The sequence below is a fragment of the Saccopteryx leptura genome, chromosome 6 (assembly GCF_036850995.1).
Source record: "Saccopteryx leptura isolate mSacLep1 chromosome 6, mSacLep1_pri_phased_curated, whole genome shotgun sequence".
Taxonomy (NCBI): Eukaryota; Metazoa; Chordata; class Mammalia; order Chiroptera; family Emballonuridae; genus Saccopteryx; species Saccopteryx leptura.
In genome coordinates, this window is record NC_089508.1 from 71,096,633 (window position 1) to 71,112,824 (window position 16,192).

At 37.9% G+C, this 16,192-nt stretch overlaps 1 protein-coding gene across 1 annotated transcript in view; it reads left to right on the forward strand.

Annotated features, from left to right (window-relative positions):
• Positions 1 to 1,898, forward strand: part of CEP152 (centrosomal protein 152) — a 112,275-nt gene extending 110,377 nt beyond the window's left edge. The window contains exon 27 of the mRNA XM_066344297.1: positions 780 to 1,898. Coding sequence (XP_066200394.1) covers positions 780 to 1,738 — 959 coding nt within the window. The 3' untranslated portion in view covers positions 1,739 to 1,898. The remainder of the gene's footprint in view (positions 1 to 779) is intronic.
• Positions 1,899 to 16,192: the final 14,294 nt, after the last annotated feature.

A 16,192-nucleotide genomic window follows, 5' to 3' on the forward strand; every position in this document is an offset into this window, starting at 1 on the left:
TGTGGGAGCAAGGTGCACTGTTCTGAGATGTGATGCCTCTGATTCTATGCTGTGTGGCTGCTTTGCCTCTGATCAGAATTAATGTCTTAGCTAATTGAATCGGAGACTCCAGTTAGCTTCTGTTGTGTACATGGGCATAAGTGTTGGTTAGTGGGTTAGTTCCAGTATACTTTCGTCAGAAACTCCATTATTTGACATCAGAACAGGATTGGAAATGTTGCAGTTGGCTCTTCAAATGCTCTAACATCCATTGCAGAAAATAATAGATCAGGTGGATAGCAATAGTAAGTAATCAGATTTCAATAACAAAATTACCTAGCTTTATCTAATGGATATGTGTAAAAGGTTTTTTTAGTTGTGGCACTTTAGTTGTTCATTGCTTGTTTCTCATCCGTGCCGTGACCGGGAGCGGGGTGGTGGTGTTTCAGCCAGTGACCCTTACTCAAGCTAGCGACCTTTGGGCTCAAGACAGTGGGCATGGGATCATGTCGATGACCCCACACTCAAGCTGGTGACCCCAGTTTCAAGCTGGTGTGCCTGCACTCTAGGTGGCAACCTCAGGGTTTCTAACCTGGGACCTCAGGATCCCATGTGGATACTTTATCCACTGTGCCACCACTGGCTAGTCTGTAAAAGATTATTTTTAAATGTTCAGCATTCATGTATTTTCTTTGAGAATGACTAAAATAAATATGCCCTCTTTGGGAATATGTAAAAATGTAATGTTTTTTTTCAATGTTAATTTTTTTCCTAATTTTGTGTTCCCTTGTACATTGTAGTGCTGCCTCTGACTTCAGAGATCGTTGGTGGTGAAAATTCAAAAAGGAATGATGTGAATCAGAATACGCCATTTCACATGGAAAGCAAGTCAAACAGTATGAAAACTAGCCCCGGAAGTACACGTGACCGGGTTCCTAAGAGGAGGGCTGCTTGTGACTTACGGAGGAGGTTGGAGGGTGCGGAGCGCGGGGATGTACAGCACACGGGTCCCAAAGGGTCCCATTCAGACTTTCAGTTTGGGGATAACACTCACAAACATCTAGACATTTTGCCAAGGAATGCTTCTCCTGAGTTTGTCCCTTGTGAAGGTGAAAGCAACTTTGGTTTGCAGCAGAAGAAAAACCCCATCAGTGACACTGGCTCTGTGTCATGTCTGCATTTGGCTCAAGACGCCTTCCCGGGAACCTTCCGAAAGAAACCCTCACCTAGAAATGGCCCTAGTGTTTCTGAATCCGCATCCACACACATAACTTGTCGAGGTCCTAATGAAGGACTTGGGTTAAAAGTATACAGGTGTATCCCACGAATGGGAAGTGAAAATGCTGCATCTGAGCAAAGTGAACGTTTGGGTATTGAGGACGCTCCCGTGAAGGATGGCGGGGACTCCCGTGACTCCCTGGGATGGCATTCCAGCAGTGCCCCCTCACCCTGCAGCAGCCAGGACGTGTCATTTCTACATGGTGGGCCACAGGAAACTCGGGATACGCTAGCTGACACTGGGAATTTGAAACAGTGTTTAGCATCGAATTGTCTTTCAAATAAAGAAAAAACTAGTAAGAATTGCCAACCAATGAAATGTCAGAGTGGTCTCGTTCCAGACCTATCAGAAGAAACCATCAGAAAACTGAGCAGTGCAGACCCATCATCAGTGTATCCGCAGCCTTCCAGAAAACTAGTTGCTCCTCTCTCTAGCCAACAGGACAGTGGCTTTGATAGCCCCTTTGTCAATATTGACTAATTGTTGTACAGTATTTAAGAAGAATATATTGACAAGAAAACTGGAAGAGTAAACTTCATACTGAAAAGTTTGTGGTCTCTGCCTATTTTGAGATGTTTTAATAACATCTGTCATATGAGTAAAATATTCTTATAAAATTACTTGAGATACTGATGTTGTCTTACTCTTCCAAAGGCCTGATAGAGTCTGTATAATCCATTTCCATGTGGTGTTTATATGTGGTTGCTAAACTATCTATTTTTATACTTATAAATTAGCTCTCTGTGCAGTGTTAAATTATTTAAATAAACTTGCATATGGTCTATAGACTTGTTATGAATTATTTTGTAATTCATAATATAGAAATGTTATATTGACATTATATTTGAAATTCATCCAGAAAAAAATGTAAACTCTGATGATTTGTATGGATGATCAACCAAGTTTAATTTTTGAAATTGGCCATGTTTAATGAGGCTACATTCTTACTCAAGACATACTTTTCCTGGAAGTATCTACTCAAAATTTTGATCCTCACTTTCAATTATTAGAAAAGAGATTTTATAAGGATTGCTGCAAAATATGTAGTTGTGTTCTGGTGTTATCATTTAAATTAGTAGCATACATTTTTTTGGTTGACACCCAGAAGTTTTCTTTGTCTCTTTTATGCTTTCACAGTCTTTTATCTAAAATACTACTTTTTAAAAATAGAAATAAGCCTTTTCATAAAGCAAAAAAACTTTAAACTGTTTGATTTTTTTTTTTTTTTTTGTATTTTTCTGAAGCTGGAAACGGGGAGAGACAGTCAGACAGACTCCCGCATGTGCCCGACCGGGATCCACCTGGCACGCCCACCAGGGGTGACACTCTGCCCCTCCGGGGGTCGCTCTGTCGCGACCAGAGCCACTCTAGCGCCTGGGGCAGAGGCCAAGGAGCCATCCCCAGCGCCCGGGCCATCCTTGCTCCCTTGGCTGCGGGAGGGGAAGAGAGAGACAGAGAGGAAGGGGGGGTGGAGAAGCAAATGGGCGCTTCTCCTATGTGCCCTGGCCGGGATTCGAACCCGGGTCCCCCCCGCACGCCAGGCCAATGCTCTACCGCTGAGCCAACTGGCCAGGGCTAAACTGTTTGATTTTTATGTTCATTTATAATGTAGAAGTTAACTAACGTTAATGCAGTGGGTAAAGGTTATAATTCTACCCCATGAAGAAAGAAAGGACCACCTAAATACTGTTGTTTTTTAGAGGGTTTTTTTTTTCCTTATTCCTAGAGATGCCTATGAAAGGTGTATGCAAGTGCTTCTCGTACCTCTCACCCTCGGCCATATTATTGGTTGTATAAGTGGGTTGATTCAGTACATTTTCCAGCCAGAACCAGGCTAACAGGGCTGGGGCGGGGAGAGAATGGGTGGCAAGGTGTATCATCCTTGTGCTGCTAATTAATCATCTCTAAAAACAAGAACCCAGAACTGTACCTCTGGAGTTTGGAAAGCTGTGTCATCTTAAATGGTGACCAGATGTAGATAAGCCTGAAAATGAGCGCTTCCTTTGTGCTATTATTGTCATAATATTGCATCTATATATTGTCACATACACAACAGTACAGTTATAATTCATTCTTTATACAATCATGTCTTCTAAAGAATTTAAGAGAAATAAAGAGTACACACACACACACACACAGTCCTTTTCTTATTACCCACATATTTACCATTTTGGCTGCTCTTCATTTTTTTTTTCCCTTGGATTTAAGTTACCAAGTCTGTTGTCATTTCCTTTCATCTGAATGACTTTAATATTCCATGTAAGACAAATATGTCAGCAACAAATTATCTCATTCTTTATTTTAGAATATATTTCAAATTTATTTTAAAGGACTCTTTGATCAGTTTAAGATTCTTGGTTAATTTTTTTTTTAAAGCACTTTGATTATATGTTTCCCTGCCTCATCGTAATCATAGTTTCTGATAAAAAATTAGCTAATATCTTATTCTCCTATTTGTGATGAGTTCTTTTTCTCCTATTGTTTCTAAGATTTTCCTTTTGGCTTTTTTTTTTTTTTTTAAATAAATTTTTATTAATGGTAATGGGATGACATTAATAAATCAGGGTACATATATTCAAAGAAAACATGTCTAGGTTATTTTGTCATTAAATTATGTTGCATACCCCTCGCCCGAAGTCAGATTGTCCTTCGCCACCCTCTATCTAGTTCTCTGTGCCCCTCCCCCTCCCCCTAACTCTCCCCCTGTCCTCCCTCCCCCCACCCCTGGTAACCACCACACTCTTGTCCATGTCTCTTAGTCTCATTTTTATGTTCCACCAATGTATGGAATCATGTAGTTCTTGTTTTTTTCTGATTTACTTATTTCACTCCTTATAATGTTATCAAGATCCCACCATTTTGCTGTAAATGATCTGATGTCATCATTTCTTATGGCTGAGTAGTATTCCATAGTGTATATGTGCCACATCTTCTTTATCCAGTCTTCTATTGAAGGGCTTTTTGGTTGTTTCCATGTCTTGGCCACTGTGAACAGTGCTGCAATGAACATGGGGCTACATGTGTCTTTACGTATCAATGTTTCTGAGGTTTTGGGGTATATACCCAGTAGAGGGATTGCTGGGTCATAAGGTAGTTCTATTTGCAGTTTTTTGAGGAACCACCATACTTTCCTCCATAATGGTTGTACTACTTTACAGTCCCACCAACAGTGAATGAGGGTTCCTTTTTCTCCACAGCCTCTCCAACATTTGCTATTACCCGTCTTGTTGATAATAGCTAATCTAACGGGTGAGGTGGTATCTCATTGTAGTTTTGATTTGCATTTCCCTAATAACTAATGAAGCTGAGCATCTTTTCATATATCTGTTGGCCATTTGTATCTCTTCCTGGGAGAAGTGTCTATTCATGTCCTCTTCCCATTTTTTTATTGGATTGTTTGTTTGTTTGTTGTTGAGTTTTATGAGTTCTTTGTAAATTTTGGATATTAAGCCCTTATCTGAGCTGTTGTTTGAAAATATCAGTTCCCATTTAGTTGACTGTCTGTTTATTTTTATATCAGTTTCTCTTGCTGAGCAAAAACTTTTTATTCTGATGTAGTCCCATTCATTTATCTTTGCCTTCACTTCTCTTGCCATTGGAGTCAAGTTCATAAAATGTTCTTTAAAACCCAGGTCCATGAGTTTAGTACCTATGTCTTCTTCTATGTACTTTATTGTTTCAGGTCTTATATTTAGGTCTTTGATCCATTTTGAATTAATTTTAGTACACGGGGACAGGCTGTAGTCGAGTTTCATTCTTTTGCATGTGGCTTTCCAGTTTTCCCAACACCATTTGTTGAAGAGGCTTTCTTTTCTCCATTGTATGTTGTTGGCCCCTTTATCAAAGATTATTTGACCATATATATGTGGTTTTATTTCTGGGCTTTCTATTCTGTTCCATTGGTCTGAGTGTCTATTTTTCTGCCAATACCATGCTGTTTTGATTATCGTGGCCCTATAATATAGTTTAAAGTCAGGTATTGTAATGCCCCCAGCTTCATTCTTTTTCCTTAGGATTGTTTTGGCTATTCAGGGTTTTTTATAGTTCCATATAAATCTGATGATTTTTTGTTCCATTTCTTTAAAAAATCTCATAGGGATTTTGATGGGAATTGCATTAAATTCGTATATTGCTTTGGGTAATATGGCCATTTTGATTATATTTATTCTTCCTATCCAAGAACAAGGAATATTTTTCCATCTCATTGTATCTTTTTCGATTTCCCTTAACAATGCTTTGTAATTTTCATTATATACGTCCTTTACATTCTTTGTTATGTTTATTCCTAGGTATTTTATTTTTTTTGTTGCAATCGTGAAGGGGATTATTTTTTTGAGTTCGTTTTCTAATATTTCATTGTTGGCATATAGAAAGGCTATGGACTTTTGTATGTTAATTTTGTATCCTGCGACCTTACTGTATTGGTTTATTGTTTCTAATAATCTTTTTGTGGAGTCCTTCGGGTTTTCGATGTATAGGATCATATCATCAGCAAAAAGTGATACCTTTACTTCTTCTTTTCCGATATGGATGCCTTTTATTTCTTTGTCTTGTCTGATTGCTCTGGCCAGAACTTCTAGCACCATGTTAAATAAGAGTGGAGAGAGTGGACAACCCTGTCTTGTTCCTGATTTAAGGTAGAAAGTCCTCAGTTTTATGCCGTTTAAAATGATGTTGGCTGATGGTTTATCATATATGGCCTTTATCATGTTGAGATATTTTCCTTCTATACCCATTTTGTTGAGAATCTTAAACATAAAATTGTGTTGTATTTTATCAAAAGCCTTTTCTGCATCTATTGATAAGATCATGTGGTTTTTGTTCTTTGTTTTGTTGATATGGTGTATTACATTAACTGTTTTACGTATGTTGAACCATCCTTGAGATTCTGGGATGAATCCCACTTGATCATGATGTATTATTTTTTTAATATGTTGTTGTATTCGGTTTGCCAGTATTTTGTTTAGAATTTTAGCATCTGTATTCATTAGAGATATTGGTCTGTAGTTTTCTTTCTTTGTGCCATCCTTGCCTGGTTTTGGTATGAGGGTTATGTTGGCCTCATAAAATGTGTTTGGAAGTATTGCTTCTTCTTCAATTTTTTGGAAGACTTTGAGTAGAATAGGAACCAAGTCTTCTTTGAATGTTTGATAGAATTCACTAGTATAACCGTCTGGGCCTGGACTTTTATTTTTGGGGAGGTTTTTAATAGTTTTTTCTATTTCCTCCCTGCTGATTGGTCTGTTTAGGCTTTCTGCTTCTTCATGACTCAGTCTAGGAAGGTTGTATTGTTCTAGGAATTTATCCATTTCTTCTAGATTGTTGTATTTGGTGGCATATAATTTTTCATAGTATTCTACAATAATTCTTTGTATATCTATGATGTCTGTGGTGATCTCTCCTCTTTCATTTTGGATTTTATTTATTTGAGTCCTGTGCCTTTTTTCCTTGGTGAGTCTTGCCAAGGGTTTGTCAATTTTGTTGATCTTTTCAAAGAACCAGCTCCTTGTTTTATTGATTTTTTCTATAGTTTTTCTGTTCTCTATTTCGTTTATTTCTGCTCTGATTTTTATTATCTCCTTTCTTCGGCTGGTTTTGGGTTGTCTTTGTTCTTCTTTTTCTAGTTCCTTAAGGTGTGAAGTTAAGTGGTTTACTTCGGCTCTCTCTTGTTTGTTCATATAGGCCTGAAGTGATATGAACGTTCCTCTTATTACTGCTTTTGCTGCATCCCAGAGATTCTGATATGTCGTATTTTCATTTTCATTTGTCTGTATATATCTTTTGATCTCTGCGCTTATTTCTTCTTTGACCCATTCATTTTTTAGAAGTATGTTGTTTAGTTTCCACATTTTTGTGGGTTTTTCCCCCTCTTTTTTGCAGTTGAATTCTAGTTTCAAGGCTTTATGATCAGAAAATATGCTTGGTACAATTTCAATTTTTCTAAATTTGCTGATATTGTCTTTGTGGCCCAACATATGGTCAATTCTTGAGAATGTTCCATGTACACTAGAGAAAAATGTATACTCTGTCGCTTTGTGATGAAGTGTCCTGTAGATGTCTATCATATCCAGGTGTTCTAGTATTTCGTTTAAGGCCACTATCTCTTTATTGATTCTCTGTTTGGATGACCGATCTAGAGCCGTCAGCGGAGTATTGAGGTCTCCAAGTATGATTGTATTTTTGTTAGTTTTTGTTTTAAGGTCAATAAGTAGCTGTCTTATATATTTTGGTGCTCCTTGGTTTGGTGCATATATATTAAGGATTGTTATGTCTTCTTGATTCAGTGTCCCCTTAATCATTATGAAATGACCATTTTTGTCTCTGAGTACTTTTTCTGTCTTGTAGTCAGCATTATCAGATATGAGTATTGCTACACCTGCTTTTTTTGGGTGTTGTTTGCTTGGAGTATTGTTTTCCAGCCTTTCACTTTGAATTTGTTTTTATCCTTGTTGCTTAGATGTGTTTCTTGTAGGCAGCATATAGTTGGATTTTCTTTTTTAATCCATTCTGCTACTCTGTGTCTTTTTATTGGTAAGTTTAATCCATTTACATTTAGTGTAATTATTGACACTTGTGGGTTCCCTACTGCCATTTTATAAATTGCTTTCTGTTAGTTTTGTATCTAGTTTGATTCTTCTCTTTTGTTTTTCTATCATTTGTTTTTGTTTGTTTGTGTTCCATACTTCTTTCCTCTGTTGCTACCTTTTTTAAGTCAAGTGTTTTTGTGGTGGTTTTTTCTAGGGTGGTTACCATTAAGTAATGAAAAGGGTACCTACCATATTCATTGTAGTACCCTATCTTATAAGTATTTCTGCACTTCATCGTCCTTTGCTACTGTTAATCTCCATCCTCTCCCCCCTTTTTTTCCTTTGTTGTCACAGTTTAAGTTTGGTTTTATTGTGTTCTTGGTGGAGCTGTTACTTGTGGTGTTGTTCTCTTTTGTTCTTTGAATCTGGTTGGAAAACCCCCTTTAGTATTTCCTGGAGTGGGGGCTTTCTGTTGATAAATTCTCTCATCTTTTCTGTATTTGTGAATGTTTTTATATCTCCTTCATACTTGAAGGATAGCTTTGATGGGTATAGTGTTCTTGGCTGAAAGTTCCTCTCTTTCAGGGCTTTAAATATTGGGGTCCACTCTCTTCTAGCTTGTAGAGTTTCTGCTGAGAAATCTGATGATAATCTAATAGGCCTTCCTTTATATGTTGTACTCTTCTTTTCCCTGGCTGCCTTGAGAATTTTTTCTTTGTCATTGGTTTGTGTCATCTTTATTATGATGTGCCTTGGAGTGGGTTTGTTGGGGTTAAGAAAACTCGGTGTTCTGTTTGCTTCTTGAATTTGAGGCTTTAGTTCTTTCCACAGGCTTGGGAAGTTCTCGTCTATTATTTGTTTGAGTATATTCTCCATTCCATTTTCTTTCTCTTCTCCCTCTGATATACCTATTATTCTTATGTTATTCTTTCTGATGGAGTCAGACAATTACTGTAGGGCTTTCTCGATTTTATTATTTTTGAGTCTCTTTCTTCGTCTCTCTGTTGTGCCTCAAGTTGTTTGTCTTCTATTTCACTAATCCTATCTTCAATCTGGGCTGTTCTGCTAGCTAAGCTTGTTACCTCGTTTTTCAGCTCGTGAATTGAGTTTTTCATTTCTGTTTGATTTGTTTTTATAGTTTCAATTTCCTTGGTAATATATTCTTTGTGTTCATTGAGTTGTTTTCTGATCTCCCTATATTGCCTTTCTGTGTTTTCTTGTATATTTCTGAGTATTTTTAAGATTTCTATTTTAAATTCTCTGTCATTTAGCTCCAAGGCTTCCAATATGTTAAGTCTTTTCTCCATAGATTTTTCCACATCTATTTGTGTTACCTCTCTTTCTTTTGTATCCATAATATTCGATTTCCTCTTTCTTATTGGCATCTGAGGGTGGTCTTGTTGATAGCACACAGGCACTCCCTCGCGGCTTGAATGAACGTCCCTGCGGTAGCTTCCTCCACACCCTCGTCTCTCAGATTCAAGTGATAACAGTCCTTTCGCTTTCAGTTTGTGTGGAACTCCGGAATGCTCCGAGGATAAATTTTCCTGTTTCTAGTTGATAAATTTGTTGTGATTTTGGGGAGATCTGTCGGACGTGCTGCTCACGGCGCCATTTCCGTGACGTCACTCCTTGGCTTTAAACAATGAGCATGGTGTGTCTAAGTATGCATTTGTTTGTGTTTGTCCTACTGAGGCTTTGTTGAGCTGCTGGGATTTGTAGATTACTATTTTATATCAAATTAAGAAGTTTTGTTTTTTTTTTTTCTATTTACCTTCTATTACTATTTTCTGCCCCTTTTTCATTCTCCTCTCCTTCTGGGATTCTCATGTATCTTGATAGACCTGCTGTTGTGCCACAGGTATATAATGCTTTGTACATTTTTCTTCAGTCTTTATTATGTTGTTTTCAAATTGGATTATTTTTAATCAACTCTCTTCAAGTTTGCTGATTCTTCTGCCATCTCAGTTCTACTGTGGAGCCTATCTAGGAATTTTTGTTTCATTTATACTTTTCTGGCTGTTTACAGTTATTATTTTTTATAGTTTCTGTTTTTTTAAAATAGCATTTTCTATTGAGTCAATGCCATATTTTCTTTCAGTTCTTTAAATATTGTTTCATTTAAAAATTTAAATATTTAAGGCCCTGGTTGGGTTGCTCAGTTGGTTAGAGCAGTGGTCCCCAACCCCCGGGCCGCAGACCAGTACTGGTCCGTGGGCCATTTGGTACCAGTCCTCAGAGAAAGAATAAATAACATATTATTTCTGTTTTATTTATATTTAAGTCTGAACAATGTTTTATTTTTTAGAAATGACCAGATTCCCTCTGTTACATCCGTCTAAGACTCACTCTTGATGCTTGTCTTGTAAGTTCGACAATTATATTTAAAAATACCACAGTTTTTACGCTGGTCTGTGAAAATATTTTCTGACATTAAACCGGTCCATGGCCCAAAAAAATGTTGGGGACCATTGGGTTAGAGTGTTGTTCTGTTGCACCAAGGTTGAAGGTACTGTCCCTGGTCAGGGTATATACAAGAATCAGCCAATAAATGCACAAGTGAGTAAAACAATAAATCAATGATTCTTTCTTTTCCTCTCAAATGAATCAATAAAATATAAAAAATAATAAAAATTTATAAATAGCTGCTTTGTATCTTTTCTTTCTTTTCATGAGATTTCCTAGTAAAGTTGCAAGATACAAAATCAATATACACAAGTCTATTGCTTTTCTATATGCCAATGATGAAACTTCAGGAAAAGAATTCAGAAAAGCAATTTCTTTTATGATTGCAACAACAACAAAAATAAATAAAATGCCTAGGAGTAAACTTAACAAAGAATGTGAAGGATTTATATACTGAAAACTACAAAATGTTATTGAAAGAAATTGAAAAAGACACAATGAAATGGAAAAATATTCTATGTTCATGGATTGGAGGAATCAAGTGTTAAAATGGCCATATTACCCAAAACAATATACAAATTTAATGCAATTTCCATAAAAATTCCAAAGTCATTTTTAAAAAAAGAAATAGAACAAAAAAAATCACCAGGTTATATGGAACCATAAAAAAAAAACACCAAATAGCCAAAGCAATCTTGAAAAAGAATGAAGCCTACCTGACTTTATACTACAGAACGATGATAATCAAAACAGCATGGTATTGGCAGAAAAGCAGACATACAGACCAATGGAATAGAATTGAGAGCCCAGAAATCAAACCACATGTATATGGACAAATCATCTTCGACAAAGGAGCCAAAAACAATGGAGAGAAGAAAACCTCTTCAATAAATGGTTCTGGGAAAATTGGAAGGTAACATGCAAAAGAATGAAACCTGACTACAGTTGGTCCCCCTGAACAAAAATTAATTCAAAATGGATTAAAGACCTAGATATAAGATCTGAAATAATAAATTACATAGAAGAAAACAGGTACTAAACTCATAGACCTTGGCTGTAGAGAACAATTTGAGAATTTGTCCCCAGAGGCAAGGGAAGGCAAAAATAAATGCATAAGACTATGTCAAACTAACAAGCCTCCTCACAGGAAAAGAATCTGAATAAAACAAATAGGCAGCTAACCAAATGGGAGATGATATTTGCAAACAACAGCTCTGATGAGGGGTTAATATCCAAAATATATAAAGAACTCACAAAGCTCAGCAAAAAACAAGCAAACAATCCAATTAAAAAATGGGGAGAGGTCTTGAACAGACACTTCTACCAAGAGGACATACAAATGGCCAACAGATATATAAAAAGATGCTCATCTTCACTAGCTGTTCAAGAAATGCAAATTAAAACTACAATGAGGCCTTGACCTGTGGTGGTGCAGTGGATAAAGCGTTGACCTGGAATGCTGAGTTCGCTGGTTCAAAATCCTGGGCTTGCCTGGTCAAAGGCACATACAGGAGTTGATGCTTCCTGCTCCTCCCTGCCTTCTCTTTCTTTCTCTCCCATCTAATATGAATAAATAAAATCTTTAAGAAAGAAAACTACAATGATATACCACCTCACACCTGTTAGATTGGCTATTAACAGGACAGGTAATAGCAAGTGTTGGAGAGGTTGTGGAGAAAATGGGACTGTCTTTCACTGCTAGTGGGAATGTAAATTAGTACAACCATTATGGAAGAAAGTATGATGGTTTCTCAAAAAATTAAGAATAGAACTACCATATGATCCAACAATCCCTCTACTGGGTATCTAGCTAGAAAACATTGGTATGTAAAGACACATGCACCCCCACGTTCATCACGGCATTATTTATATTTGCCAAGACGTGGAAACAACCAAAGTGTTCCTTGATAGAGGATTGTATAAAGATGTGGTATGTATATACAATGGATTACTACTCAGTTATAAGAAATGATGACATAGTGACATTTACAACAACATGGATGGGCCTTGAGAACAGTATTCTTGAATGAAATAAGTAAATCAGAAAAAGCTAAGAACTGATTTCACACAGAGGTGGGATATGAAACAGACTCATGAACATAGATAAAAGTGAAGTGGTTACCAGGGGATGGGGGACATAAGGGAGGGGGTTAAGGGTGGTTTGGAGGGAAGAGTGTAAAGGGACAAATATAAGGTGACAGAAAATGATTTGACTTTGGATGATGAGTATACAACACAACAGCTCAAATGCTATAGAAATGTTTTTCTGAAACCTATGTACTCTTATTGATCATTGTCACCCTGTTATATTTAATTTTCTAAATAAAATTTAAAATATTTTAAGTGCACAATAAAGTATTAACTATAGGCACAATACTTTGCAGCAGCTCTCTGGAATTTATGCATCTTTCTAAAATATTTATATATACCCATTGAATAGAAAATCCCCATTTCCTCCTTTCCCCATGCCCCCGGCCCCTGCCAATTACTGTTGTACTCTGTTTTGATGAATTTGACTATTTTAGATCTTTTAGGTAAGTAGAACCATGCAGTATTTGTCCTTCTGTGAGTTGTAGACTTGATTACATTCAACATTTGAGCATGCAGTTTCTCTTGACAGCTTTTTTTTTTTTATTTTTTATTATGGGTCACACTTTCTTATTTCTTTATATGGTTCATAAATTTGTTGAAAATGGAATTTTTCTGTAATGTTGTAGTAACAACTCTGGATTTGATATTCTTTCTCCTGAAAGTTGTACCTGCTGGTTTTTGTTGTTTCAATTTGTTTTGTAATTTCCTGGACTTAAACTGAAAAATCTCTTTCCTTTGTTGTGTGTTGGCGATTTTTCTGCTCAGTTATTTTAATTTGTATTTTTAGTTTTGAAGTCTGGCATTTTATGGGCTACCTCTGCATCTATATAGTTTAATGGTCATCCAGTGATTGGTCTAAGTTTGTGTTCAAAAACCTTGAGTCAGTAGGTCTTCTACCCCGTGCTGATGCATCTGTGGGTGTATTAAAGTGTGCTTTCAAAGTTCAGCAATTTCCTAGTCTTACCCCACTTTCACTGCCTCCGCCCCCAGCCTTCTGAGGTCTCCCCTGAACATGTGCCTGTCCTCTCTGTCCACCCAGGGGCATGTGGAGAGCTTGGGCCCTGTGAGGTCTTTCCTACATATGTGTGCAGCCTCGCACTCGGCACAGATGTCTGGAGAGCTTATGTAGCTCCTTGTTTCCAGGCCTTTAATTTTTAAATTAGTCTGTCAGTCTCTTGTCCGAAATGGGACTGCATTCTTAGGCAAACAGAGCTGTATTTTTACCCCTCTAACTTTGCTGCTTTTACTAACAATACGACTGGGTGTGGGCTGCTGGCCCGCTCTGGCAGAGATGCTGTTAGCTTGTGCTGCCATCGCTGCCCTGCTAGCACCACCTCACCCATCCAACCGGGGAAGGGAGTGGAGCCCCAGGTAAGAATGTCTGAGGCCCCAGTGACCTTCCAATGTCCAGCAGTCTCAATTTGTTGTTTCCTTTTGGTAGATTTGCAGAGCCCTGAGATGAGTGTTTTTGGCTATCTTTTCCTAGGTTTATAGTTGTTTTTTTTTTGGAGGGGGGCAGGAGGGGAATTTGCTGACCTCTTCACTTTACTACAAATTCCCTTATTTTTTTTTATCCTGCTTAATACTGGAGTTCAATCTCTTCTCTGTGTACTCATTTTCCCTTTATTTTCCCCAACTTTTTATCCTGAAAACTTCATAATCTATAGAAAATAAATACCTCTATGCCCTCCATTTAGATTTACTAACTGTTAAATTTCTACATTGGCTTTATATTTATTTACATTCATACATATACATGCATATGTATATTTTTCCTTAACTGTTAAAATTAGTTGCAGACACCATGACAATTCATGCTTAAACACTTCAGTATACTTCTAAAAGCAGAAACATTTTCTTACAATAATACAATCACGATATTTAGGAAATTGAATATTCATAAATATATAGTGTATTCAAATTGCTCCAATTGTCAGTATTATGTTTTATAACTTTTTAAAAGATCTTTGCTGTTTACCTTCAAACAGGTCTCACCGCTCTTCTACCATTATGAAAAATACTGGCCATTATTAATTCATGTAATAAATAATATTTATGAAGTGTAGTAATTGCTTGCTAATGTTCTAGGGGGATACAGCAGTTATTGAAACATGAGTTTCTACTCTCATATCTCTCATGTTCTAGCCAGGGGAGACAATAAATGTACTTAATTTATGAAGTATGTTAGAAGCTGGTAAGTGCGATGGAGAAAATGAAGGCCAGGTGAGGGGAAGGAGTGGAAGCAGAGGCGTGGTCAGAACTTTAGATGCAGTGAGTAGGGGTGGAACATACTGAAATAGTAACAGCTGGGTAAAGATTTGAAGGAGGTCAATATAGCTTTACCATTTCTTATATTCTCTACTTCTGGATCTCTTATTAAATGCAATCTCATTCTCTGCGTCTCTTAGTTGTTTTTTGTATATTTTTATGTCTTTCTGTGCTGCTCCATGAAATTCCTCAATATCATCTAGTTTGCTAATTTTGTCTGTTTATTCCACGTCCAGGATTGGCAGTTGGTGTGTTTATACCTACATATTTTGTATAATTTTTGCTTGTGTTATTTAGTAATGTTGTTGTTTTTAAATAGATTTTATTTCTTTGTGTTTTAAAGACTTAAGAATACTTATTTTAAAATTACTTCTAGAGTAATTATGGTGTCATTTGGGTGTGAGGTTGTATCCAAATTACAGCTTTTATTGCCTTTCATAGAATGAGTTTCCCCATGGAATTTTGGCTTGTAGTGTAACAGTAAAGAGGACTCTTTCCCCCTCATGTGCTCTGGCCCTCCACTTTGTCTAGATTTGTGTGGTTGCCTCTACCTGGACCCTGTGTTTCTGGTCTAAGATTCGGTCTTGTATAGATGGTTTCTGATCCATTAGTGTTGTCTTAAGTCTAGTCAGTGAGCCGGGAGGCAGCTGGGCCCAGGTCCTGGCTGCACGGCTCTGCCTCTCCCCCAGGCTCTCCTAGTGCACAGCTTTTACATAAGGTGTAACTCTGACAGGGATTGTAGCTTTGCAGTCTCCTTGGAGAAAGTGGGCTCTGCTTGGGTTACTTGTTTAATCAACTATCTTACCCTTCATCCCATCCCCTTCGAGTAGGATGCTTTTAGGCCCTTGTTCTATGGACATTCCTGGCCTCTACTGCTTTTGGATCCAGAACATATTGTACCTTACTTTTCAAATGCTCAGAGATATCTTGTTGTTGTTGTTTGTATTTTTCCGAAGCTGGAAACAGGGAGAGACAGTCAGACAGACTCCCGCATGTGCCCGACCGGGATCCACCCGGCACGCCCACCAGGGGGTGATGCTCTGCCCACCAGGGGGCAATGCTCTGCCCCTTCAGGGCGTCGCTCCATCACGACCAGAGCCACTCTAGCGCCTGGGGCAGAGGCCAAGGAGCCATCCTCAGTGCCCGGGCCATCTTTGCTCCAATGGAGCCTTGCTGCGGGAGGGGAAGAGAGAGACAGAGAGGAAGGAGAGGGGGAGGGGTGGAGAAGCAGATGGGCGCCTCTCCTGTGTGCCCTGGCTGGGAATCGAACCCGGGACCCCTGCATGCCAGGCCGATGCTCTACCACTGAGCCAACCGGCCAGGGCTCTTGTTGTTGTTTGTTTTTTTTTAATGTCTTTTTTTCCTTTTTTTTATTACCATCTTGCTATACACACTTGGTACTCCCCAAGTACTAACCTACCATGTTATCGATGACCTAAAGTCTGCTTTGACATGAACTCTGTGACCTTGGGCTTTGTACTCAGCATCTCTGGGACTCACTGTCTGCTGTGATCATGTTTAGGTGTATCTCAACTAGCTCGTGATTCAGGGAAGGGAGATCTAAGACTTTATTAGGTGGAGTAGTGGGAAATGCAGTTGGGAAGGTACCATAAACTGAGGCTAAGTTATGGTTTGTCTTGAA